General features: G+C 33.1%; 1 protein-coding gene across 6 annotated transcripts in view; it reads right to left on the reverse strand.

Annotated features, from left to right (window-relative positions):
* SPATA7 (spermatogenesis associated 7) overlaps nucleotides 1-26,434 on the reverse strand; it is a 47,238-nt gene that overhangs the window by 8,874 nt on the left and 11,930 nt on the right. For all 6 annotated transcript variants that reach the window (XM_031952403.1, XM_031952400.1, XM_031952402.1 and 3 more), the window contains 3 exons: nucleotides 13,898-14,031; nucleotides 6,277-6,740; nucleotides 4,462-4,528 (listed from right to left, as the gene is read on the reverse strand). In XM_031952403.1, the coding sequence (XP_031808263.1) occupies nucleotides 4,462-4,528; nucleotides 6,277-6,740; nucleotides 13,898-14,031 (665 nt within the window). The remainder of the gene's footprint in view (nucleotides 1-4,461; nucleotides 4,529-6,276; nucleotides 6,741-13,897; nucleotides 14,032-26,434) is intronic.

The raw sequence follows: 26,434 nt of genomic DNA on the forward strand, positions 1-26,434 counted from the left end.
AAAAAAAAAAAAAAAAAAAAAAGCCCCAAATAGGCACAGAAAGGATGTTCTCCAAATCCAGAAAAACTTTGGGGACCAGGCTGGTTATAAGAGCAATTCACCTTATGTCACACAAAGAGAGATATGTATTCTGAAATAGGAAGACAGGGCATTAGTATTGGTTCATTATATTCTTTGGCTTTTTTTTTTTAATGCCAATTTGGAGCCAAGAGTTCCAAAAGAAATCACAATGGTGCTTCACTCACATGGGGAGAAGAGAAGGAGTAGAAATCATTATGATAATTCAATTATATTATTGCTTTCCCTTAGATATTAAGTGTACCATCTCACTAAAGAAAAATGGCCCTTTGTACCTTCATTCTTTTTAGGCAAACACCAGAGGGAATGAAAACATGGTTAATCCTGTATGTCTAAAAGTCTTAGGCTACCAAGTGAGTAGAAGGGAGTAGCTGGATGGTCTCAATTCATTGTCCAATTCTGAGTTCATTTAATGAGTTGATTAATTTTCTCAAACAGTAGTTTGAATTTAAAATAGTAGACAATAATAAGATAGGAAAAATATGAAAAACATACAATGGTAGTAGGAAGTTCTTTAATAAACACAAAATATACAGAATATGATAATCTATCTAGGACTTGTCAAACCTGAAGACTACTAACTACCCTCTTTGGGAATTTGTGTGAATACAAATAACATTGTCAAAAGAAATCTAGAAAACATTGCTAAAGATTATGATGTTCTATATTAGAAATTGAGGGTGTTTAGGTCACAAATAGTGTTTCCTACATGAAAATTTGGGGTCTAATATACTCTTGTACTTTCCTGGGTCATTTCTCCTCTTCACTCACATGACCTATTATAGCTACCAATTTGATAATCCTAAGTATAGACTGTATGTGTGTGACATTTCTTTTTGCTCTTCCTCCTTAATTTCTACTTTCTGAAATCTAGTTACATTCAAGGTTCAATTCATAAGCCGTTATTTTGCTGTATGAAAAAAATCGGACTCTGAAATATTGTACAATTAGCCTGTGAAGGAAATAAAAAATGCAGGTGGGCAAAAATATAGGGATTGGAAATTCAATGTAATGGTTTTTAGTCATCTCCCAGAGTTCTTTCTCTGGGTGTAGCTGGTTCAGTTCATTACTGCTCCATTGGAACTGATTTGGTTCATCTCATTGCTGAGGATGGCCAGGTCCATCAGAACTGGTCATCATATAGTATTGTTGTTGAAGTATATAATGATCTCCTGGTCCTGCTCGTTTCACTCAGCATCAGTTCGTGTAAGTCTCTCCAGGCCTTTCTGAAATCATCCTGTTGGTCATTTCTTACCGAACAATTAATATTCCATAATATTCATATACCACAATTTATTAAGCCATTCTCCAATTGATGGGCATCCACTCAGTTTCCAGTTTCTGGCCACTACAAAGAGGGCTGCCACAAACATTCTTGTACATACAAATTCCTTTCCCTTCTTTATGATCTCTTTGGGATATAAGCCCAGTAGTAACACTGCTGGATCAAAGGGTATGCACAATTTGATAACTTTTTGAGCATAGTTCCAAATTGCTCTCCAGAATGGCTGGATGTATTCATAATTCCACCAACAATGAATATTAGTGTCCCTGTTTTCCCACATCCCTTCCAACATTCCGCATTATCTTTCCCTGTCATTCTAGCCAGTCTGACAGGTGTGTAGTGGTATCTCAGAGTTGTCTTAATTTCCATTTCTCTGATTAATAATGACTTGGAGCATCTTCTGAAGAATCTTCTTGACCCTCAATTTATTAGTATTCTCTCCCTAAAAATAGATTTGCATTTTAATTGTCTCCTAGCATCTAGGAATCACTAAGTACCTAATAAATATTTGTTGGTTTGACAAAAGTAAGCTTTAGAAAAAGAGGCAAATTCATCAAGTGAATAGCTGGTTAAAAAATTAAGTATCTAAGGATGGGGTCTGGATTTCTGGAACTTGATTTAAAAGACAGACCACCAATAAAGAATGGGAAGAGTACCTAATAAACATTATTAATGCATATACACATATATTTCCCAGGAATCTTGCAAATCTAATCAAAAGGGCTTTAAAATTAAAAGGCAGATCAAAGGGCAACTAAATCCTGTATTCCCTTTGACTCAGCAATACCACTATTAGGTCTATTATCTCAAAGACATTATTTAAAAAAGGAGAAAGGACTTTTATGTACAAAAATATTTATGGCAACCCTTTTTATGGTGATAAAATATTGTAAACTGAGGATATGTACATCAATTGGAGAATGACTAAACAAACTGTGGTATATGAATGTAATGGAGTACTATTGTGCAATAAGAAATGATTAACAGGCAGAACTCAGAAAAACCTGGAAAAACTTTTATAAACTAGTGAAAAGTGAAATGAGCAGAACCAGGACAACAATGCACACAGTATCAGCAACACTGTGATGACTATGAGTGACTTAGCTATTTTCAGCTCCACAATTCAAGAAAAGTACTTTTTTGTTTTTGTTTTTTCCTTCTGGTCTATTTCTTTCAAAAATGGTGATTAATATGGAAATTTTTTGATACAATGCACATATATCAAATATGCCCCCAAAATGGCACAGATATTTCTACATCAAATTGCCTCCTTTCTTTTAAAAAGAGGGCAGGAGAGGGAGAAAAATTTGGAACTCAAAATTTTGTAAAAATGCTAAAAATTGTCTTGACATGTAATTGGAAAAATTACTATTTAAAAATATTAAAAGGAAAAGAAACTGCTCTGTATATTTATGAAGCATAAAATAAGTAGAATAGAAAAAGTACAGGGAAAAAAAAGGAGATATCCTCAGAAATTCACAGGTGCCTAAATTTAAGCATGCAATAAAACCCATGGCCAAGTGCATGAAGCATCATGATGAACTAGATATCCTACATCTCAAGCAGGCAAATTTTGCTTCAAAGGTAGCGCTTAAACTTGGTACAGTTGGACTCATGAATAAAATAGAACTGAGGAAAGTATACTTTATTCAAAAGGAAAAGGATTTGGAAATAGCTGAATGGCCAAATCCAAAGAGCAGCTAATGGTGTAACTGTCAACATAGGAAGAGGTACCTTTAGTGGAATACTTCCAATCCTCAGGTATGTATCCTTGGCTATGTGACACTTAAATTTCTTTATCAACGATTTGGATAATATTTACCAACTTTTCAAGGTTAGCTAACTCATTGGATGACCAAATCAGTTTCCAAAATAAATTCAAAAGGTTTGAATTTTTGGCTGAATCTAGTATGATAAAACAGTGGAAATGTAAAGTTTTATACTTGGGTTAAAAAAATCAATTGCATTATGTACAAGATAGAGAAAGTATGAATAAATTGCAATTCAACTCAATATGAATCAAAGGGGTTAAGTACCAAGTAGAAAAAAATACTAATGCATTCGTAGCCTGTGTAAAGAGGACAGTATCCAAAACAATAGAGGTGACTGTTCTGTCATAGTCTTCTCTGATCAGACCACGTCTGTAGTTGCATTTGGTGCTAGGGCACCACACTTTAGGAAGACACTGAAGTTAAAGAGTATGCCAAAGAGAAGAGTAATGGAAAGAGTTTGAAGGTCATGCCATATGAAATCAGATGAAGTAACTGAGGATGCTCAGCTTGAATAAAAGGCTTTGGGATAATACGTATGTATTTTTCAAATAGTAGTTTTCAAATAGGAGCAATGGATGGAAGGTGAAGAGAGGTAGATTTCAGCTTAATATATAGGGAAAAAACTTCATCACAATTAGAGCTATCCAAAACTGGACTAGCTTGCTGTTGAAAGTGATGAGTTCTCACTCCCTAGAGATCTCTAAGCAAAGAGTGAATGATCCCTTTTTGCTAGGATATAGTTTAGACTAGATGGCTTCCATAGTTCCTTCCAACTCGGAGTCTGTGATAAAAACAATGTAGATATAGATGGTTTAAGGGCAAAATTCTCAACTTCTATAATAAATGTAATTCTACTTGACTGCTTTGCAAACATAATTTTAAACACTGGTATCAATAAAATGTAATATGTGACATATTCTATAACCCAAATGCAGAAAAAATTAGTTTATGAAGGCTTAGCTATAATTAGCTTACAAATAAGTTACAAATTAGCTTGTGAGTGATCGTCTAAACTTATGCAGCATCCATTTGGCTCATCACAGGACATTTATTTTAGATAGTTCAGTATTTTGGCCACAACATGTACATTTGGGCATATATAACTTTGTCAATATTTGAATGGATCTCGTGATTTCCTTGATGGGTGATTCCTCCATTAGTGCAGAATAGGTTCATATACACTGGTACATGAATCATAATCTTCAAGGTTCTACTAAAAGTACAGATTACAGGTTGCTGTACATTTTCTAGTCTCTATTTTGGTGGATTCATATCAATGTGTGTCCATAACTAAAATATAATAATAAAAAGATCTTTTGTATTTACCTCATTTATGATCACTTCTTCTGAATCTATGTTGTTCAACTCAGATGTCACAAAATAAGTTTTAAAACTGTAATGTTTCAAAAGATAAAATTATTAGGTGTGTCAAAACATGTGATTAAAATAAAATTTGTTTAGAAATAGTACATGTAAGGATAAAGCTATGTATGGCAACACATTTAAATGAAATGTTATTTTCAATAATATAGTTAATATTATTAGGGAACAAGATTTACTCTGAGAGATTTAAACATGCCTCTGGCCAGAACCTGGAGTCAGATTTCACTTTTTATACCTATCACTGCCTTTAACAGGTTAGTAAATCAATGAATTTGAGATTTTTAATATGAGTATTTTTGCTTTATCTATTTTTGAGTCTCATCATTACTAAAAATAAAAAACTCCAGAAAAGGTAGACCTATGGTTTTTCCTTCCCTAGCTAGATTTCTCATCTATTGACAGGATTAACAAGACTAGCATTTCTTAGCTATTATTGTTGTGACAGGAAAATATTTTGAAAGTCTTAAAAGCATTTTACAAATGGAAGATATCTTTATCTTCCTAGACACATCTTGACATAAATTCAATAATTCATTTATTTAATACCAATGAAATTTCTATGCATTTAGAGTAGAATTCTTCATGTAAATTTATTTGTACTACTTAAGATGATCACTAAATAGAAAGGTAAAAAAATATCCAAATTTCTTATTATTTTTATTAAAAAAAAACAACCCTCAATTTTATGAAAGCTTAACACAGAAGAAGAAAAATCAGTGTAGGATATAAAGAACACTGGCTTTGGGAAAAGATCTGTGGTCAAATCTTGCTTCTTACTCACTACCTGTGAAATCCTGGGCAAGTCACTTAACCTTCCTGACTATCCTCCTTTTCTTCATCTGTAAAATTAAAGTGTTGGACTTTATTGCCTGTGAAGTCCCTTCCAGTTCTAAATCTATGCTCGTGTTCCATTCAGCAAGTTTTCTTCACACATTCTTTATCAAAACAATCCACAGTAAGCACAGGATAAGATGCATGACATATAGTTAGTAGTTAGCCTCTAAGTAAGTTATGTTTTCTATAATGGTATCATAATGGTGTATCATTCTACTTCATGATATTAAAATTTTAAGGAAATACAGAAAGAATTAAAATTCTTCAGGTATGCCCTAAAATCACTCAGCCAGTAATTAGCAGAACTACGATTTGAACCTATTTTCTACATGTAGGTCTAGGGCACTTCTCACTCTCCTATACTAATGCTAGAACATTCAGAGTGGTTTGTAAAGGAGTACACAACTGGAACACAAAAAGATCAGAAACTACTGTCATAATTTAATTCACTAATGATCCAATGTAACCTGAGGTTTTTTTTTCCTTCTTATGTTGGAAGAATTTTCTGGAATAAGTGACATTTGTGGGAGGGTAAATTTAAATATTTAAAATGACTAATCACTGAAGGAAAGAATATATTATCTGAAGAGTTATCTTTTTTTATTTTAATCATCCCATCTTACTATATTCAGAACTAATAAATGAATATTACATGTATTACAGGGATGCCTTGGAAAAATACATAAAATTTTTCAATTCACAAATTTTGTTGCTACATTACTTAGTCCTAAAATGGCCTAAATAATTAATGTTTATAAAAGACCTGATGTAAATTATTTAGCCTAACAGGCTACTTTTTAGTGGTGCATAACTGCTTAAATACTTACACTATTAAAAATGCTTACTTAAAAAAAAATTTGAAGGAATATTTAATTTGGTAACATCTTAAACTAATCAATCATTATTACTATACATGTTCAATACCTGCTTATGTCAGTCTGGGTTTCTGCTTCAATTAAGTGATCCTGGGTTTCCTTTTTTCTTTTAGCCGGTGTATAATATCGGTATTGAGAAAGGAAAGATTTTGCTTCAGTTTTTAAAGTGCGAGGAGTGAATGGCAGCTGCTTGTTAGTAAAACGTGCAGAATGCTTCTCTAGGAGATCTCCACTAGGTGCTTTTGAAGTAAATAATTGAAACCTCCGTGGATTTTTGGTATTCTTACTACCACCACCATTAGAGACATTATGTGAGGATACAGAGGTTTGTCTTCTGGGATTTGCTATACCTGAGGCACTAAATGCCCTTCGCGTTTCATTTCTGACAGTTTTTTCATGATAAGAAAAATCTGAAAATTGTTTGTTTAATGCAGGTGGTAATGATTTTGAAAGAGATAGAAATTCATTTTTTTCCTCAGTTTCTTCATCCTTATCTTGTACTTTCTCTGAAAGCTAAAAACAAAACCAAAAAAATATATCATTAAATAACCAGGAATTTTTTAGAAAATGTAATTACAATCACAAAAATATGTTGTCATTATCTACTCTTAGGTGTCTGGTTAAATTATATCTCCAAATACTTTAAATTTGTTGTTCAAATTTCAAACAGTGGTTTGTAAGTTCCTTGGAGGGAAAGAAAATGCCTTATTTCTTTGGTATCACCTACAATCCTGTGAGATATTGTGTTAGAAACTTGAATTCAATGTAATTATAAACATGACAACAGCAATCAGTGGCAATTCCTATTGTTCTAGGGACCCAATTTCATTATTTTGAGCATTCCCACCACCAGGATAGATAACAATATCTCTAGGCCTTAATAAATGGTTTTCATGAATTACTATAGCTGAAAAAATTTATTATCCATTGGTCAAATTTTTGGAATTGAGGCTCTCTAAACTTTGCTAGGCTGGACTTCAAATAGTAGACATTTGGATTTAGAGTTGGAAATGACTTGGAATCTAAATTAATTCAAGTATCTTTTTTTCTAAGTAAGGATGCTGAAGTTGTGACTTACCCAAAGTTATACAGACAATGAGTGGTAGAGCTAAGATCTGAGTTCAGGACCCCTGATTTCAAAACCAGCACTTTTCCCACTGAACCATGTTTGTCTTTGCATGGTTGTGGAGCATATATCAAAATTTATGTTTTGTTTGTATTCTTTAGGAATCTATATCTACAACATATAACTGTAGGACTTGAAGTTAGGACATCATTAGAGAAAGAATGATATTATGAAATCTAGATGTACTGCTAGTACTCTGAAAATGAGCCTCATGAAGTCAATTATTAGAAACATCTGAATTGCAGCAGCAACCACAATCGTGTGTCTGGAATTATAGAATCTAGTTGATGGGGTTGTTATATAAGATCATATTTTTCATATTAAACATTCACTGAAATAATAAAAAATTATTGCGATCTAAGATGTGTTCCATCATTAATCATCATTGTGAATGCTAAACCAGCTTAAGTTATGGTATTGATCAAAATACAGGATGTCTCTGAAAACAGGCTACATGATCTAAAAAGAAATCACATTTGAAAAGAAAAAATATACAATGTACACATCTAAAAAATCAAACCAATTGTTGACAACATTAAAGTATTATGTAATATTGTTCTGGGATGGTGGGGTAGAAAAAGAAAGTGTGGCTTATATTTGAATAAATATAGTACCCAATAATTGTGTTTGGGTGTGATCACAATCATTCCACAAAGAGAAAAAGTCTCATAAGGGTGGAGGCTGATCTTTAAGATACTTCCCCACTAGTACTCCACAAAAACCAAGCCTGAAACCATGGGCATCCACTAACCAACTGTTTCATCAGAGGATGGCCACTGTTCTCAGAATAACAATTTGACATGCCTAGAACAGTAATAGTATGCATTGCAAACAATCAAATACCTGAATTACTCACATATCTCACCAAAGTGGGAATCATAAAATTCAAATGATTACATTATTGGTTACCCAAAGATCAAAGCTTTAAAACTGCTAGGGTCATAAGTAAGTTAAATTGCTTTGGTTATATACTTCTGATAAAAGCTATTTAAAAACTATAAAATATAATATAATTAACTGTTCTCAATATTGATTATAATTTTCCTTTTGGAAACAAAAAGAATGATCAATAACATTATTAGTTAGCAGTATGGTACTTTATTGAACCTTTTTGTATTTCCTGTTCTTTGGGATAGGACTGTCATTGGTTTTCCTTGAAAGGAAATAAAAGCCCTGGCTACTCTGTCAACCTTCCTTGAAGACCAGAGAAGAAATCTGCAACTTGTGATTTGCCACAACCTGTGATTAAAAAATGTCACTTTGGAAGACAGATATGTGATTCTACAAGGGGAAGTCCATCAGCTGTTGCTGAAATCAGTTGACAAGCATCCATTATGTACTTATAATCTAAGAGGCACTCAACTACAAGCTCAGCATAGAAAGAAAGGCAAAAACAGTCTGTGCTTTTAAGCATCATACATTCTAATGGAGGAGACAATATATAAATGTTAGATACATATAAAATATAAAAATAATTTAGTTCACTCCAGATTAGAATCTCTTATTTTTAAAGGTTTTTTTTTTTTGCTTTGAATTATAAACAATCATCATTTAAAAGTCTTACTTTATATGTAGTATTAATCTTTCATATAATAAACCTATTTCTTTCTTTCTTTCTTTCTTTTTTTACTGAGGCAATCGGGGTTAAGTGACTTGTCCAGGGTCACACAGCTAGGAAGTGTTAAGTGTCTGAGGACAGATTTGAACTCAGGTCCTCCTGACTTCAGGGCTTGTTGTGCTCTATCCACTGCGCCACCTAGCTGCCCCCTTAAGTCCATTTCTTCTCTCTGTACCCTTTTACAGAGACTACTTACATTATTGATTTCTGTTCATGTCATTTAGCAATAGGACTTGCAAAAGTTATATTTATAAATTATTAAAATTTTCAAGGTAATTGAATCACTTATTTAAAAAAAATTTTTAAATTTTAATTTTTTTATTATAGCTTTTTATTTACAAGTTATATGCATGGTAATTTTTACAGCATTGACAATTGCCAAACCTTTTGTTCTAATTTTTCCCCTCCTTCCCCTCATCCCTTCCCCCCAATGGCAGGTTGACCAATACATGTTAAATATGTTAAAGTATAAATTAAATACAATATAAGTATACATGTCCTAACAGTTATTTTGCTGTACAAAAAGAATCGCACTTTGAAATAGTGTACTATTAGCTTGTGAAGGAAATCAAAAATGCAGGCGGACAAAAATATAGAGATTGGGAATTCTATGTAATGATTCATAGTCATCTTTTTATGTAATGGTTCATAGTCATCTTCCAGAGTTCTTTTGCTGGGTGTAGCTGGTTCAATTAAATGAATCACTTCTTGAGTATAAGTTGAGCACTTTTGTAAGTTAGTACATTAAAAAACAAATTTACAGTTTTTACTACATAGTATTCTATTGACTTAAAATCTGATATAGAAGTGCTAGTAATATGTGGAATAGCTTTATGCACTGGCAGAAATGGTTAAATGCACTTACACAGACTTTATATATCCTACCAGTTATTATTTATTTCTTCCTATGAATAAACAGAAATGCAGCTTCACTAACTTTCTAGCTACCAGAAAAATACTTTAAATGCAGGGTAAATGAAAGCTATGTACTTGATTGTTATGACACAAAGAGGAATTAGTTACAAAAGTAGATATTAAGAACCTTTGTTGAAAGTTATTTTTCCATTATAAAGTTTAGAGTAAAGAAAAAATTATGCACATAGTTACCTGCAAACTAAATTCTGGACAGTATATTGAAAGAGTTCAGAGAACCCAATGGCCTAATATTTTGAAAGGGAAGTCAAGTTAAGTGAGATATGAGCTCTCAAGAAGAAAGTTCCAAAGACAGAAAAAGAAATTTTTCCAGTAAATAAGAATAAAAGGGGAAAGATAAAGAGAACAATGTAATGCATGTAGAACTTATTTTATAAACTTGTATTTTTAAGATAACTGAGAAGATAGAAACAAGGGTAAGTAATAAATGGATACAACAGAGTAAATTGGTTTCTGTAAGAAGATTATGAGGACTAAAAATTAGAATGGGCTGAGGCTGGTTATGAATATTAAGGACAACAAGTGGGGGATGGAGTTCATTATGTTATGTGTAAAAGAAGAATCAGACAAGGGACAAGACTGCAGTCTGGAATGATTAGATAATCTTCGGATTACTATGAAAGGCCAAACTATTCAAATACTATTTGTTTACTTTTCCAAGGAGAAGTCTTTGCCTGAAAAGTAGAGAACAAAAATAGTTTGGTGGAAACGTCCACCCAGAATTGTGAGGACACAGTCAGAAAAGCTAGCTTCCCTCAATGAGTTACAGTCATCAGCTCAGATGGATTACATACTGGCAGACCTGAAAGCTAAGCTACTACAGATAAATTTTGACAGACAGAATGGGTAATGAAATACTGGACTGAAGAAGTCTCCTTTAAAGTAAGAAAATTTAAATTGTGATCAATAGACATGCAAAATTCTAAAATATACTATATTTTGGGGATAGCTACTGAACATCTGATAAAAAGTCATTGCAAATATTCACCACAGTTTTATTTTTTTAAAAAAGGCTATGCCTTTTTTGACCACAGAACTGACTGGTCAGAAGAATATATGTAGACTTTATATGCTATATTTTAGCAAAGAATTTAATAGTGTCTTACTATTCTTTTATAAGATAGAGAAATAGGGGCTAGAACAATAGGGTATTTAAAACTTGTTGACTGAATGAAAAGTTATAATATAATCAATGAATAATATCATAGAGCATCTGGTGGAATGTCCAAGGCATCATTCTTTGACTTTGTGCTCTCCAATGTTTTTTTCAGTTCTAAAATAAAGGAATAGATGATAAGCTTGTCAATTTTCAGATTATGTAATATACAGCAAGACACACGTTAACAGTTCATATCCAAAAAATGTCTTGAGGACTAGAATGATAGGGCAGATCTAATGAGATGGAAGTTAATAGGTATAAATATCAAGTTTTATTCCTGAGTTCAAAAAAGTGATTTTACCAATATCAAATAGGGGAGATATAACTACACAATAGTTCCTGAGAAAAATGACCAGATTTCAATGAACTACAAACTCAGTATTGTCAACTATTCAGAACCAAGAAACTAATAGTTTCATTATAATCTGCCCTTCTGGAGAACTATGCTTACTTCTTATACCCTCATTTTTGAAAAGTTTTAGACAAATTGGAGTGTGTCCTGAAGGTGACTGTCATGATGAGAGAACTAGAGAACACAGTATATGAGGTTCTGTTCAAAAAACCAGGGATGGTTAATCTAGAAAACAAAATGTTTGTCAAGTACATGATAGCAGTTTTCAATTATTTAAAGGGATGCCTTGTGGAAAAGGGATTAGACTTACTTTTCTTGATCCCAGAAGATGAAACAAAGATACAAGTAGAAGAGAAGTAGATTTGAATTTGATATAAGAAAAACTTTCTAATAATTACAGCAATTTTTATATATTTTGTTTGATATTTTATTTTTCCAGTTACATATAAAAATAATTTTAATACATTGTTAAGTTCCAGATTCTCTCCTTTCCTCTCTCCTCATTCCCTCCTCACTGAGAAGATACATGTGAAGTTATGCAAAACATTCCTATGAAAGTCATGTTAAGGAAAAAAACATAGATCTCCGTCCCCTCAAAAAAAAAAAACCCTCACCAAAAAAAAAAAAAAAAAAGTATGCTTCAACCTATATTCAGACACAACCAGTTCTGTCTCTGGGTATGGAATAGTATTTTTCATCAAGAGTCTTTCAAGATACATTTTACTCTGCATAAGCTCAGAGAGGACTTCCCAGGTTTTTCTGAGAGCATCCTGACTTCAGATACTTAACACTTCTAGCTGTATGACCCTGGGCGAGTCATTTAACCCCAATTGCATCAGCAAAAAAAAAAGAAAAAAAAAAAGAAAAAAGAAAAGAAAAGAAATAGATCTTGACAGGTTAGGTTCAGAAAGAAACTGCTGTCAGCCATGGGAAATAGGAGTTGGTCCCTTTAAATATGGTTGAGGTGATCTAGGGCAAAGTTACAAAAGAAATCCCCTAAAACCCTATCAGAAAGTCACAGTCAATACCAAATCTTCCTGCTTCTTTTCCATTTTATTTTCCATTATATTTCCATTATATTTTACAGGAATAAGAACCACTAATTATAATGCACAGTAAGTTTGCAAAATACTTAACGAATGTTATCTCATTTGATTCTCACTATCCTGTCAAGTGGGTGCTGTTAATTATTTCCATTTTACTGAAAAAAATTAATGACTTGCTTAAGATCTATTCTGTGCCTGAGGTAAGTTTCACTTTTTATTTGTCCTGACTGACTCCAGCACTTTGTCCATTATTTCACTTCATTTTAGTAAGTTGAAAGACATTTTTTAAAAAAAGTATATATTAATAAAACCCAAAGCTATCTAAGGTTCTTTGGGAGTCATGCTACATACCATTTTGCACTCCAATACCATTCTTCTATACACCTGCCTCTTTATTTCATTCTTAACTTTTTTTTTTAATAGCTTTTTATTTACAAGTTATATGTATGGGAAATTTTACAGCATTGACAATTGCCAAACCTCTTGTTCCAATTTTTCTCCTCCTTCACCCCATTCCCTCCCCTAGATGGCAGGATGACCAGTAGATGTTAAATATATTAAAACATAAATTAAATACACAATAAGTATACATGACCAAACCGTTATTTTGCTGTACAAAAAGAATCAGACTCTTGAAATATTGTACAATTATAGCCTGTGTAGGAAATCCAAAATGCTGGCAGGCAAAAATATAGGGATTGGAAATTCAATGTAATGGTTCTTAGTCATCTCCCAGAGTTCTTTCACTGGGTGTAGCTGGTTCAGTTCATTACTGCTCCACTGGAACTGATTTGGTTGATCTCATTGCTGAGGATGGCCAGGTCCATCAGAATTGATCATCATATAGTATTGTTGTTGAAGTATATAATGATCTCCTGGCCTTTCATTCCTAACTTTGATATATTTGGCCTGTACCACTCAGATCTAACCACTTCTGCTCCTCAGTAAAAGTGTCTGCATATTGCCTCCTCCACAGTACATTCTTTAGATTTGTTCCCCCAATTCCAGTTTTTTGATTTGGACCCTAAGAGCATAAAATGTCTTAAGAATGGGAATTTTTACTTTTTCTTGTATCCTTAGAACTTAGCAGTGTCGGGCATATAAGTGTTTAATATTTAAGAAGATTTTTGACCAACTTTCCCCCCAATCATACTCCAACTATAACATCTGATTAAAATTATTCAGCTCTAATAATATTCCATTTATCTCTAATTCTAGTCTAATTCTACTTTGTGACTAGTCAGTTATGGCATCATTCCTCATAACAATACCACAGAATCTTCCTCAAGCTATTTACCAGGCTCTTCCCTAAAACATATCTCTGGCTTAAATGTAGCATTCTTGTGGACAAAAAAGGTAAATGCTGTATTAGTAATTTATTGTAAAAGCTAACATTAATAACATTTCAAATGAAATTTTAAAAGATATTACCTTACCTTTAGACCCATAGATGAAATTGGACTGGGACTTGATTTGTTACTTGTTTGTGTAGAACTTCTAGATAGTTTTGAATCCTTTTCACATTGTGCCATTTCCTTCTTAAGTTTCTCTCTTCGCTGTTGATCTGAATCTTAGAGAAAAAACAAAAAAAAATTTAAGAGACTGGTGCAAAATAGAAGAGTACACTGGAAATGTGGGGGAAGAAGTATTGAAATAGAAGAAAGATAGCAAGCCTAAATGATAAGAGGAAATCTAAAGGATAGTATATCAGGAAGTCTTAGGTTCAAGTTTCACCTCTGACATAACATCTCAGTAATGTTATGTAAGCATAAGACTTTTCAAATCATAGGTCCTACAACTGGTTCCTATTCTTTCTGAAATATCATTGAAAACATTTTCCACTAAGTTCTCTATTATGCACATTAAGAATCTACACATTATTTTTGCAGATCTAGGCAAATGGATCCATGATCCAAACTCAATTTAATCAATAAGTTAAGGTTATTGATGAAGACGCTGTGACAATACTTAATATATGGGAACCTGCAAAAAGATTAACTATTTTAAGCAAATATCTATTTATGTATCTATCGAGGCAACAAAAAGCATAAGAATTTAATACTGAAGAAAACTATGTTTAAAAAGAATAAAGATTAAAAATTAGAAATAAAAAAATTAGAAATAGCCATACAATCTTCTTTCTGGTTAATTTAATAAATATTGAACAAACTACCTGAAAGCATCATCTCTCTCAAGTAGCCTACAGATAGTTCTTGCTTTACAATAAGTTTATCTTTTAACAGACCACTATATGTATGTCTGTATTATGTAATGTGTTTTTTAATGTAATATGATTTTTGCCCCTACCCACTTCACTTAGCTTGTATATAACAAAGGCATAAAGAAAATACTTTTATATGTCATGAAATGTACTTATATGCAGACATTAAATACTGTACTATGATAACAGAATTATGAAATTAAAGATAAAGTTAAAGCATACATAGGATGGCACAGTAAAGTTAACAATTTGTTGCCCTTTCCTTATTCATTGGACCTAGGCTTAATCATTGGCTACACAATGTTTTTATGAAAAAGGAGCCATTGCTCAACTATCTCTTAGTAGCTTTCTACTAAGAGATAGTTGAGCAATGGCTCCTTTTTTCCCTCATATATATGATAAAAGTAAGCAGTATTATCCTCAACTAGTCTTTGAACTTTTAAAAATCTTGAAGTATTTGGATCTATCTCTTCAATTCAAGAAAAAAAAATTACTTAAATGATGAAATGCTTCAAGCAATTGTTCTGTTGTGAGCCTTTTGAGTTCTGATATTTTTCTTCCTTCTTTTGCAATCTTTGCAGCTCATCAGATCCTCATTCAACAGTTCTTCTCCATGAGACTCAAATCAACTCCTCCACGTCATTCTCATCCTTTTCTAACTTTAATTCTTATGCTGATTTTACAATTTTGTCACTCATTTTCAAATGTTTCATCTTTATTATATCTATAATTATTGTTTTAAACTCCCTTTATATGTTTTATCTTAAGTAACTTCTTTAAATCCTCTTGGAGAGTAGAAACTCCTGAGCTACTTTCCCTAAGCTCTTTATATGCTCGCTTTTCCCTGTACCTCCCTTTTAGCAGAATTCTTTACATAGTCAAATTTACCTAATGCAAATTTATATATAGTGAGAATTGTCTGTATTAGACTAGACTCCAATTGACTTTCTGAGGAAGGCCTCTTCAAACATGAAATCATCCTCCTCACAGGTGCCAAAGTAATTTTTGGTTTATTGTCATCTCTGAATGCTCAATAAGGCCCAGAGTCTCCCTAAAGAATCAAATCAAACCTTCTTTATTTGACATTTAAAACTCTTCACAACCTAGCCTTTTCCTAGCCTTGAGATCTTTTAACATAGTTCTTTCACCATATAACCATCAATCTAGCCATGTTGAGAACAACACATAACAATAAATCTCCCACCTCTTGTGTCTTTGCACTTATTGTCCTCCAGAGCTGGAATGTCCTCCCATCTTCATCTTTTCTCTTGGAATCTCTAGTTCCCTTCATGATTCATGTTTGTGATTTCCCTAGCTACTAATATCCTCCCCTCTCATAACAAGCTTGCATTCATTTTAAACATACACAAATACATGAAATAGAGTAAGGACCAGTGGAATAGATTGAATACACACTATACAATAGTAAATGGCCATAATAACCTAATGTTTGATGACTCCCAATATTCAAACTTTTAGTGATAACTCATCTGACAAAAATTGCACAGAAACTAGAAAACTAGAAAGCAATTTGGCAGAAGCTAAGCATTTGACCAACATTTCACACCATATGATAAGATGAGGTAAAAATGGGTATATGACTTAAACATAAAAGATGGTATCATAAGCAAATAAGGGGAGCAGGAAAAATGTATGTCAGATCTATGGATAAGGGAAGAGTTTATGACCAAGCAAGGATTTATGTTTATGACCAAGAGAAGATTATGGGAAACAAAACAGATAATTTTGATTAAATGAAATTAAAAAGTTTTTACACAAAACCAATGCATCCAAAGATATAAGTAGCAAAGTGAGAAAAAATTTACAGCAAGTTTCTCTGATAAAGGCTTAATTTTACAAACTGAGACAAATTTATAAAAACGCCATTCCCTAATTAATAAATAGTCAAAGGATATGAACAGCATTTTTCAGAAGAAAAAAAAAATCAAGTCATATAAAAAATGCTAAATCATTACTGATTAGAGAAATGCAAATTAAAATTCTAAGATACTACACACCTCACACCTATCAGATTGGCTAAGATGAACAAAAGGAAGAAGACAAATACTAGTGGGGGAGGTGGGAAAATAAGTACATTAGTGTATTATTGTAGAGCTGTGATCTAGTCCAACCATTCTGAAAATCAATTTGAGAACTATGCCCAAAAAGCTATTAAACTATGTATGCTCTTTGCCTCTGATATACCATTATTAGTTCTATACCTGAAAGAAATCAAAGGAAGAGAAAAATGACCCTTATGTACAACTTTTTTTTTTTTTTTTTTTTTTTTTTTTGCTGCTGTGGCAAAAAACTGGAAATTAAGGGATTCCCTTTCAACAGAAAATGGCTGGATTAGTTATGGCATACAAAGGCAACGGAATAGCACTGTTTTGTAAGAAACAAAGAAAAAAAATGGTTTCAAAAAATTCAGGAAGACTTGTAGGAATTAATGCAAAATGAGCAGAACCAGAGAAAAATTTGTATGTGACAATAATATTATATTCAACTTTTAAAAAGTTAGCAATTCTGTTCAATGCAATGCCTAACCATTTTTCCAAAGATTCATGATGAAATATTCTAGCCATCTAAGACAATGGACTCAGACTGAAGAATGAAGTATGGTTTTTTTTCTTTCCTCTTTTTGACATGGATAATACAGAAAACTTTTTTGCATGCCCATACATATTTGTATTTGAATTAGATTTGGATCTAAATGTGTAATTTTTCTTGCTTTCTCACTGGGTGGGGAGGGAGAGAACCTGAAACTGAAAATAAAATTGAAATGAAAATAATAAAATCAAGAGCCAGCACTGTGGTAATAGTGGTAATAGTGGCAAATAATGAATAGTGGTAAAAAATAGTGGTAATAAATAGTGGTAATATTGGTAATAAATAGTGGTAAAAATAATAGTGGTAAAAAATAGTGGTAATAATGGTAGTGGTAATAGTGGTAATAAATATAGTGGTAAATTTTAATAGTGGTAAAAAAAAAAAAAAAAACAACAAAACAAGAGGTCTTTCCAATAAGATCAGAGATAAAGATGTGTCCAATACAGCATTAAAAATGCTAGCTATAGCATTTTTATGGCATAAAAAAGAAACTGAGAGAATATAGATATGCTTCAGCAAAGTAACACTCTATGAATTATCAACAAAATCCAACAGGAAGAGAGGAATTCCAGTTAAATTAACTTCAGAGAGTATGAACTTTTTGACCACAATGATACATATCAACACTTTAAAATTTTTTAATAGTATTTTATTCCCCCCCCCCAGTTACATGTCAAGAAAAATTCTAGTATTCATTTTTACAAAATTTTGCATTCCCTTTTTTTTTTCTCCCTTCCCTTTTCTCTTCCAAACATGGCAGGCATTTTGATATAGTTTATACATGTGCTATCATATAAAACATTTATTTCTACATTAGTCACAGTTGTGAACAGATTTAAAACTCCACAGAAAAAATAAAAATAAAAAAAAATTCAATCTGTATTCAGAGTCCACCAGTTCTTTATCTGATTATGTTTAACATTTTTCTTTCTGAGTCTTCTATACTTGATCCAAAGATCATTGTGATCCAAGAGTCAATTTAAGCAGAGCTGAGTCAATCATAGCTGATCATCACACAATGTTGCTGATACTGTGTACAATGTTTTCCTTGTTCTGCTTATTTTATACATGTCTTTCCAGGTTTTTTTTTTTTGGCAATCTGCATATTCATTTCTTAAATGTACATTAGTATTACATTACATTCACATACCACAGCTTATCCAGGGTTCTTCATATAATAGGCATTCCCTTGAGTTCTCATTACTTTGAAACCATAAAAAGGCCTGTCATACATATCTTTGCACATGTAGGTCCTTTGAGATACAAACCTAGTAGTGGTATTGATGGGTCAAAGCGTATGCATGGGTTGGTTGCTCTTTGGGCATAGTTTCAAAATTGCTTCTCAGAATGCGTAACTCCGACTGTGCTTAGTGTCCCAGTTTTCCTATATCCTCTCCAATATTTACCCACTTTCCTTTTTTTGTCATATTGGCCAATCTGATAGTTATGAGATGTATTTTGCAGTTCTAATTTGCATTTATTTGATCACCAAAGTGATTTAGAGAACCTTTTAAGATACCTCTAACTAGCTTTGACTTCATCAACTGGGGAACAACTTATAAATTTGATGCAGTTAATTTAAATATTTGAGAAATGAGACTTTTATCAGAGATACTTGCTATAAGGATTGTTCCCCAGCTTTCTGCTTTCCTCCTGATCTTGCACTAGTTCTGTTTGTACAAGCCTGTATAGTCACAACGATCTATTTTGGATTTTATAATGCTTTCTAATCTCATTTGACCATTAATTTCCCCCATTCTCATGCATTTAACAGACTATTCTTTGTTCTTCCAATTTAATTATGCTGTTTAATATTCTACTTGCCTTCTCAGCTTATTTTTTTTGATTGATTTTATCAAGTTCTGAAAGGAAATAATTGAGCTGCCCAATAGTAGAGTTTTGCTATTGTTTTTTTCTGTAATTCATTCAACCTTTTCTTTAATAAATGCTCTACCACACTTGGTGCATATTTGTTTAGTACTGATATTGCTTCATTGTCTATTTTACCTTCATAGTCACTTATAATTACTAACTTCTGTTTCCTTCCATCCTATTTTTCCTCCTTTGTCCTTTTTTTTTTTCCACCTTTTCCCTCTTCACCAGTGTTTGCTTCTGTCTCACTTTTGGATCTGCCTTCTCTTTAGTCAATCCTCTCTCCCAAATCTTTTGCTAAATCTCTTCTCCTCTCACTTCCCTGTTGGGTAAGATAGATTTCTATATCCAACTAATTGTGTATAGTATTCTATGAGCCAAAACTGATGAAAGTAAGATTCAAGCAATGCTCATAACCTACCCTCTTTTCCCCTGCACTGTAATAGTCTTTTGTGTCTATGTGAAATTATTTATATCATTCTACCTCTTCCTTCCTTTCCTTCCTCCGGTACCCAGTATACTCCTTTCTCATCCCTTAATTTTTTTGTTTCATTCCCTCCAATTCATTTTATACCCACATCTTCTATATATATATTCCTTTTAACTATATTAGTGATATAACCTTTAAGAATTACAGGTATCATCTTCCCATATATAAATGTAAACAGTTTAACTCTATTGAATCCCTTATGTTTTCTTTTCTCTTTTTACCTGCTTATGCTTCTTGTAGGTTTTGATATTGGAAGATCCCAGGACAGGAGGACAGTTTTCCTTGATAATTTCTTGAAAGATGCTGTCCAGATTCTTTTTATTATGGCTTTCAAGTAGCCTTAATGATTCTGATACTGTTGCTCCTAATTTATTTTCTAGAACTTTCTTTCCCATGAGGTATTTTACATTTTCTTCCATTTTTTCCCATTCTTTTGTGTTATATTACCAGGAGCTGTTGGAATACACAAGAGCCACCTGATAGTGGCTGCTGGAGATCCAATCCAGACCTGCAGAATGGATCTCCTCTTGTAAGAGGATGATACAAGGAGACTGAGAGTTGGTTGCTGTTCTCTGACCTCTCTGACTGAGAAGCTGTTGTGTTGTCTGACTTCTATCCTCTTCCCTCTGACTCCAATTTATCTCATTCCCAGTCTGCAACACCTGTTTTCAGCAAAGCCTCTCTGTAGCTCCTTCAGATGTTATGATCCACAGCTGTGGAGGCTCTCGGAGAATTGACCTGTCCCTTAACACTTTTGGATTTGGTTGATTTTTGATGTCTCATAGTCTCATTAGCTTTTGCTTGCCCAATTCTAACTTTTAAGGTATTGTTTTCTTCAATTAACTTTTGTACACTCTTTTTCATTTGGCCAATTATATTGTTTAAGGAGTTGGTTTCTTCAGTATGTTTTTCTATCTCCTTTTTCATTTAGTCAATTTTATTTTTTAAGCAGTTTTCCAACTTGACTTTTTTTTCATATTTCTCTTTCATTACTCATTTCCTTATTTTATTTTACCTTTCATATGATTTTTAATTTATTTTTAATTTAGTATTTTTCTCCAGTTACATATTGTTAACTTTCATTTTGAAAACTTTTTAAGTTCCTGATTTTCTCCCTTCCTGCCTCCCTCCCTCCCTCCCTCCCTAAATCCCGCATTAAGAATGCAAGTGATTTAATATAGGTATACATATGTAGCCATGCAAAACATTTCCATTCTGATACCATCAGTTTAACTCCTTCAGAATTCTCTTAGGTCTTTGTATTGCTGAGAATAGTTATATCATTCATCAGCTGATCATCTTACAATATTGCTATTACTTAGTACACAGTTTATTTCACTTTGCGTCAGCTCATGGAAGTCTTTTCAGGTTTTTCTGAGAGTATTCTGCTCATCATTTCTTATAGTGCTATAGTATTCCATCATAATCATATACCACAATTCATTCAGCTATTCCCCAATGGATAAATTATCAAAAGATATGAATAAGTTTTCAGATGAAGTAATCATAAGCTATCTATAACCATATGAACAAAATGCTCTCACTATTGACTGAAGAAATGCATATTAAGTAATTCTGAAGCATTACCACATACCTATTCGATTGGCTAATAAAGAAAAGGAAAATGACAACTGTTGGAAGGGATGTAGGAAAAAATAAGACATTAATACACCATTGGTAGAGTTGTGAACTGGTTCAATCATTCTGTAGAGCAATTTGGAACTATATCCACAGGGCTATAAAACTAAATATGCTTTTTGATCTAGCAATCCACTATATAGATATATATACACATGTATACATATGTACAAAATATTTATAGTAGTTCTTTTCTTATATGATTTTTAAGCTCCTTTTTAAGCTCTTTCATGAGTTCTTTCTGGGCTTGAGATCATTTCCTGGTGTTTTCACTGTAGTCCTCTTCTGAGTTTATGTCCTGGCCTGTCAACATAACTTTGTATGGTCAGATTCCTTTTTTTAAAGTCTTTTTCCTTTTTTTTAAAATTTGAGCTCTGTTCCCAGGATAGAAAGAGAAGTTCTTGTGCCAGTGATTACAGACTTTGTTTACCTGGTGCTGCTTGGATGTTGCCCCAGGCCCATGAGGAACCTGTGTCTGGTGTTGTGATGAGGTGATGTATGTGGCAGAGATGATTGATGCTATTGAAGACTGTAGGAGTCTGGCAGCTTACCTGGTGCTGAGTGGGGGTCCTACTGGTGGTAACTGGTATGTGCTTAGGGTGTGTAAGTGTGTGGTTTCTGCATTTCTCTCTGGCTATACTAAAGCATGTGGTCATTTGGCAGCTGGAGAATGACGCTGCCTGGGATCATGCTGCAAAGGATGCCTGCCCACCCCAGGATTACAATATAGCATGTGGTAGTTCCTGAAGCTGGAACCTACAGGCTCCCTTGGCAATGCCAAGGTAGGTGGACAGTCCTCATGTTGGCATTCACCTGCTCCCCCAAACTGTGGCTGAGGATCTCCTGCTGGTTTGTTGAGGTGGGGCTTGCTGCTGGCTTTGTTCTGGACTGAGGCTCTTCTTTCTCAAATGGGATGGAACCCTACTGCTGATCTTCCACGTTTCCTGGGCTAACAAATTGTTTCACCCCATTTCCTTGCTGGTTCCACTGCTCTGGGACCTGTCTTGGGGTGCTCTTTTATAAATGTCCAAGGATGAACATGGGAAAGTTACTTTACCATCTTGACTTGATACTTTATTTGTTAAGACAAATCCAAATAAGTGGAAAATATTAATTGCGCATGGGTAGGCCAAGCCAGTGTAAAAGGAAATAACACTGACTAAATAAATTTACTTGATTCAGTATCAAACAAACAACCAAAAGCTTATTGAAATAGAAAAAAAATAAAAAAAAATTTACCTGGAAGAACAAAATAGTAATAATATCAAATAATATAAAAAAGTGAGGAAGAAAGGGGTCTAGCAGTACCAGATCTTGGACTTTAATGACAAAGAATTAATCATCAAAACTATTTGGTCTCATCAATGAAAGAGATTAGGTACATACTATACAGAGACAAATGAGCACAGGAGCCAGTTTGACAAACTTAAAGATCATAGCAATGAAAAACAGTTTTATAGAAAGAGGACACAGACTAACATTTCACACTGTATACCAAAACAAGATCCAAATGGATAAATTATTTAAACACAAAGGATGACATTATAAATAAAAAAGAGGAACAAGGAAGAAATTACCTTTCAGATCTACAGATAGAGGAAGAGTTCATGATCAAACAAGAGATAAAGAACACAAAAGGCAAAATGAACAATTTTAATTACTTAAAATTTAAAAAAATTCCCCCCCAAACAAAACCAATGTAGCTAAAATTAGAAGAGAAGGAAGTATATGGGGAATTGAGGATAACTTTGATTTGTATGCAGCCTATTTTCATAAATATTTTGTAAATGGTAAATTTAGGAAAATACTTTGGTAATGATTTTCTATGTCACTTTTACTAAGTATTAATGGTATAATATAAAGGTATGAGTTTTTTCCCATGTATTTTGTATTTCCTTTTTGTCATATAACTTCAGAATTGATACTTCACTGTTCTCAGTAGAGTTCCAGTGAAAGGTAAATAGATAAGAGATTAAGGTATTAGTAGGGGATAAAGAGTGGAGCTGTTTTTTTTCCTACTTTAAAATGTAGACATTTATTGAAATGGTATAGCAATAACAATGGTAATCAAATATTCTACCCCAAAAACTCAGGAAGCACTCTTCCAGATAGCATTCAGTAGGAAGAGCAGGCACAGACATTGAATAAACAAGAAGAGTAGTCAATACGCAGGAAATATATCTGGTAAAGACCATTCCCACATCTGCCACTAGAGGGCCCCAATCCTGTGGTGCTCTTACACTGCCAGGCTGCTGGGTCTTGATCTTCCATGTAGCTAAACTCTATTATGGGCAAAGTATCTCTTACTGGGCAAGTTTAACTGGAATACGCGGTTGCCAATGGGAAGAGACAGCACAGTATAAATTCCCCAACACCAATCCACTGGTGCAAGGGAAAAGGTAAAGATTTCATCCTTCTCAAGAGCTAGTTCTCCCTTCATAGATAGCTTTTTCATTGCTATATAGAAGGACTGGTCAACTGATAGACCATTATAACAATAAAACAAGTAGTAATTACTCCCCCAGTTCCTCCTACCCCCCAACAAAAAAAAGGCTATTAAATAATGAACTAAAGGCATTAAGTTTAGGAAACAAATTTTTTAAAAGTTTGCTCTCTAAACTTAATAAGAAAAATTAAATATACCTACAAAATATGAAATAAAGCCTTAAATAAAATCATTAACAATATATGGAACCAAATGAATTAACAAGCAACAGAAAAACTAGGAAAATTCATTGTGTCTCTATTTAGGTCTGAGATTCTACTTCTAGGTTTATTTTGTTTTTTTCTTTCTTTCCTTTTCTTTAATCACTATGTATAGGCTTTCTGGTTCTGCTAATTTCATTTTGTAAGATCCTCATATAGATCCCTTTCATATTTCTTTAAATGATTCATATTGATAATTTTTCTGGCACAATAACATTCCATTCACATTGATTTCCATAATCTATTTAGTTATTTATGGAAACACAAGTTGTTTCTTATTTTTGCCATTTCAAAGAATTATGATCATTTGTAGACAGGTCCTTTTTCCCCCCCCAAGAACTTTTTAGAAAAAAGTCCAAGCAATAGAATGACTGAGTTCTAGCAAAACAGTGATTAGTTTTGTGACTTTTACTATATACTATCATTAATTTCCAAAATATTTTGATCAGACTTTAGTTCCACCAAAATTATATGAGTCCTTGCTATGCTAAACCTCCTTTCAACAGAGGCCCTTGTCAATCTTTTGTCATTGTTTGCTACTCTGTTGAATGTATGGTGGCAACTTAAAAGTTTTCTGCTTTACCTGATTACTGAGGAAACTAGGCATCTTTTAAAGTGATTATTTAAAGTTTGTATTTCATTCTTTATAGTTCCAATAGCCTTTTTTCATTCCTTTTTTTTTTTCTGAGGCAACTGGGGTTAAGTGACTTCCCCGGGATCACATAGCTAGTAAGTGTTAAGTGTCTGAGGTCACATTTGAACTCAGGTCCTCCTGACTTTAGGGCTGATGCTGTATCCACTATGTCACCTAGCTGCCCCTCATTCCTCATTTTTCTTGTCTTTTCTGCAGCCTTTGACAATGTACATCAACTCTCCTACTTGATATATTCTTCTCTCTCAATTTTTGGAATGTTATTCTCTCCCAAGTTCTCCCATTGCTTATCAAACTGTCTACTATGCATCAAGCATAGTAGGTTTTTTTTTTAGTTTAATTAATACATGATTGATAAGCCCATTTATTTAAAGGTATGTATTTCTTTCAAGATAATCTATGTTAAGAATGATTACCTCTAAATAATAATAATAATAATAATAATAATGATGAACTTTAAATTGGAAAACATTTTAATTATATCATTACTATTAAAATAAGCACATATGCTTATTGTGTTTGATCTTTTAATAAAAATTTCTTGGCTTAAATTCAAATTATATGGATATATATCAACTGGCATCCTTAAGAAAATTTTAATAGGTAGAAGTTTCTGATTTTAAATACTGAAAATTATCATGGCTAACTATTAACATTCCTCTGGGTTTCCAAATAGGATACTAAGAAAAAAGGAATAGAAATTAAATTAACTATTTGACAGACAAAAATCAGCCATTTGGAGAAGGTGCTAATTATAGAATTTTTAGTTTCTAATTTACTTGTCTCAAAGGCAGTGGGAATCATAGAAATTTTAAGATTGAATGAGGCCTTAAAGGTGATCCAGTCCAATCATTTCATTTTACCCTTCTTAAAGAGGCTGCCTAATTTCTTAACGAGGCAAACCCGTTTACCTACACAAGTAATCTCATTCCATTTTGCGTCTTTCAATAGACTGCTCCTTCTGTTATCCCCATTCTTTTACTTATCTTCAATTTCTCCTAATCTATTAGAATAGGATTAATCTAAATTAGGCTCCTTCCCTAATGCCTATAAACATGCCCAGAGATCTCTCTCACCCTCAAAAAAAACATTCACTTGATCCTTCCATTCCCCACTAACCAATCTTCTATCTCTTCTAAACTCCTCAAAAAGGCTTTCTATGATAGATTCTTCCACTTCTTCTCAGTCTCAGGCTTGCAACTTAGGTAATATCCTTGATTTTTCACCACCTCTTACCCCCCTCATATCTGGATGCCAAGGCCTGTTGATTTTCCCTTTGCAACTTCTCTCAAATAAAACTCCTTTTCTCCTCTGATACTTCCACTACTGTGGTACAGATATTTGTCATCTAATATTTGGATGACTGCAATAACCTGCAGTTATATAAGTGGGTCTGCTTGGTACAAGTCTCTATCCACTCTGATCCATTGTCTATTTAAATAACAAAATAATTTTTCTTAAAGAATGGGTCTGACCATGTCACAATCTTTCTTAAACTCCAGTAGCTCCTTTTCATCTCCAGGATCAAATACAAGTCCTCTGTGGTTCAAAGCTCTTCAAAACTTAGCTTCCACACCTTTCTGTAATCTTATCCTGTCTTCTCTTTCACCTTTACTCTTGGCTTCCTAGATGTTCCATAATATAACAAGACATACATTTCTCAACTCCAGATATTTTCTCTGACTGTCCCCCAAGAATGGAATGCTCTCTCCTCATCTCCACCTCTTGGCTTCCCTGGCTTCTTTCAGGTCCCAATTAAAATCCTACCTTCTACTGCTAGAAGC

This window comes from Sarcophilus harrisii, chromosome 2 (assembly GCF_902635505.1).
Source record: "Sarcophilus harrisii chromosome 2, mSarHar1.11, whole genome shotgun sequence".
Lineage (NCBI taxonomy): Eukaryota > Metazoa > Chordata > Mammalia > Dasyuromorphia > Dasyuridae > Sarcophilus > Sarcophilus harrisii.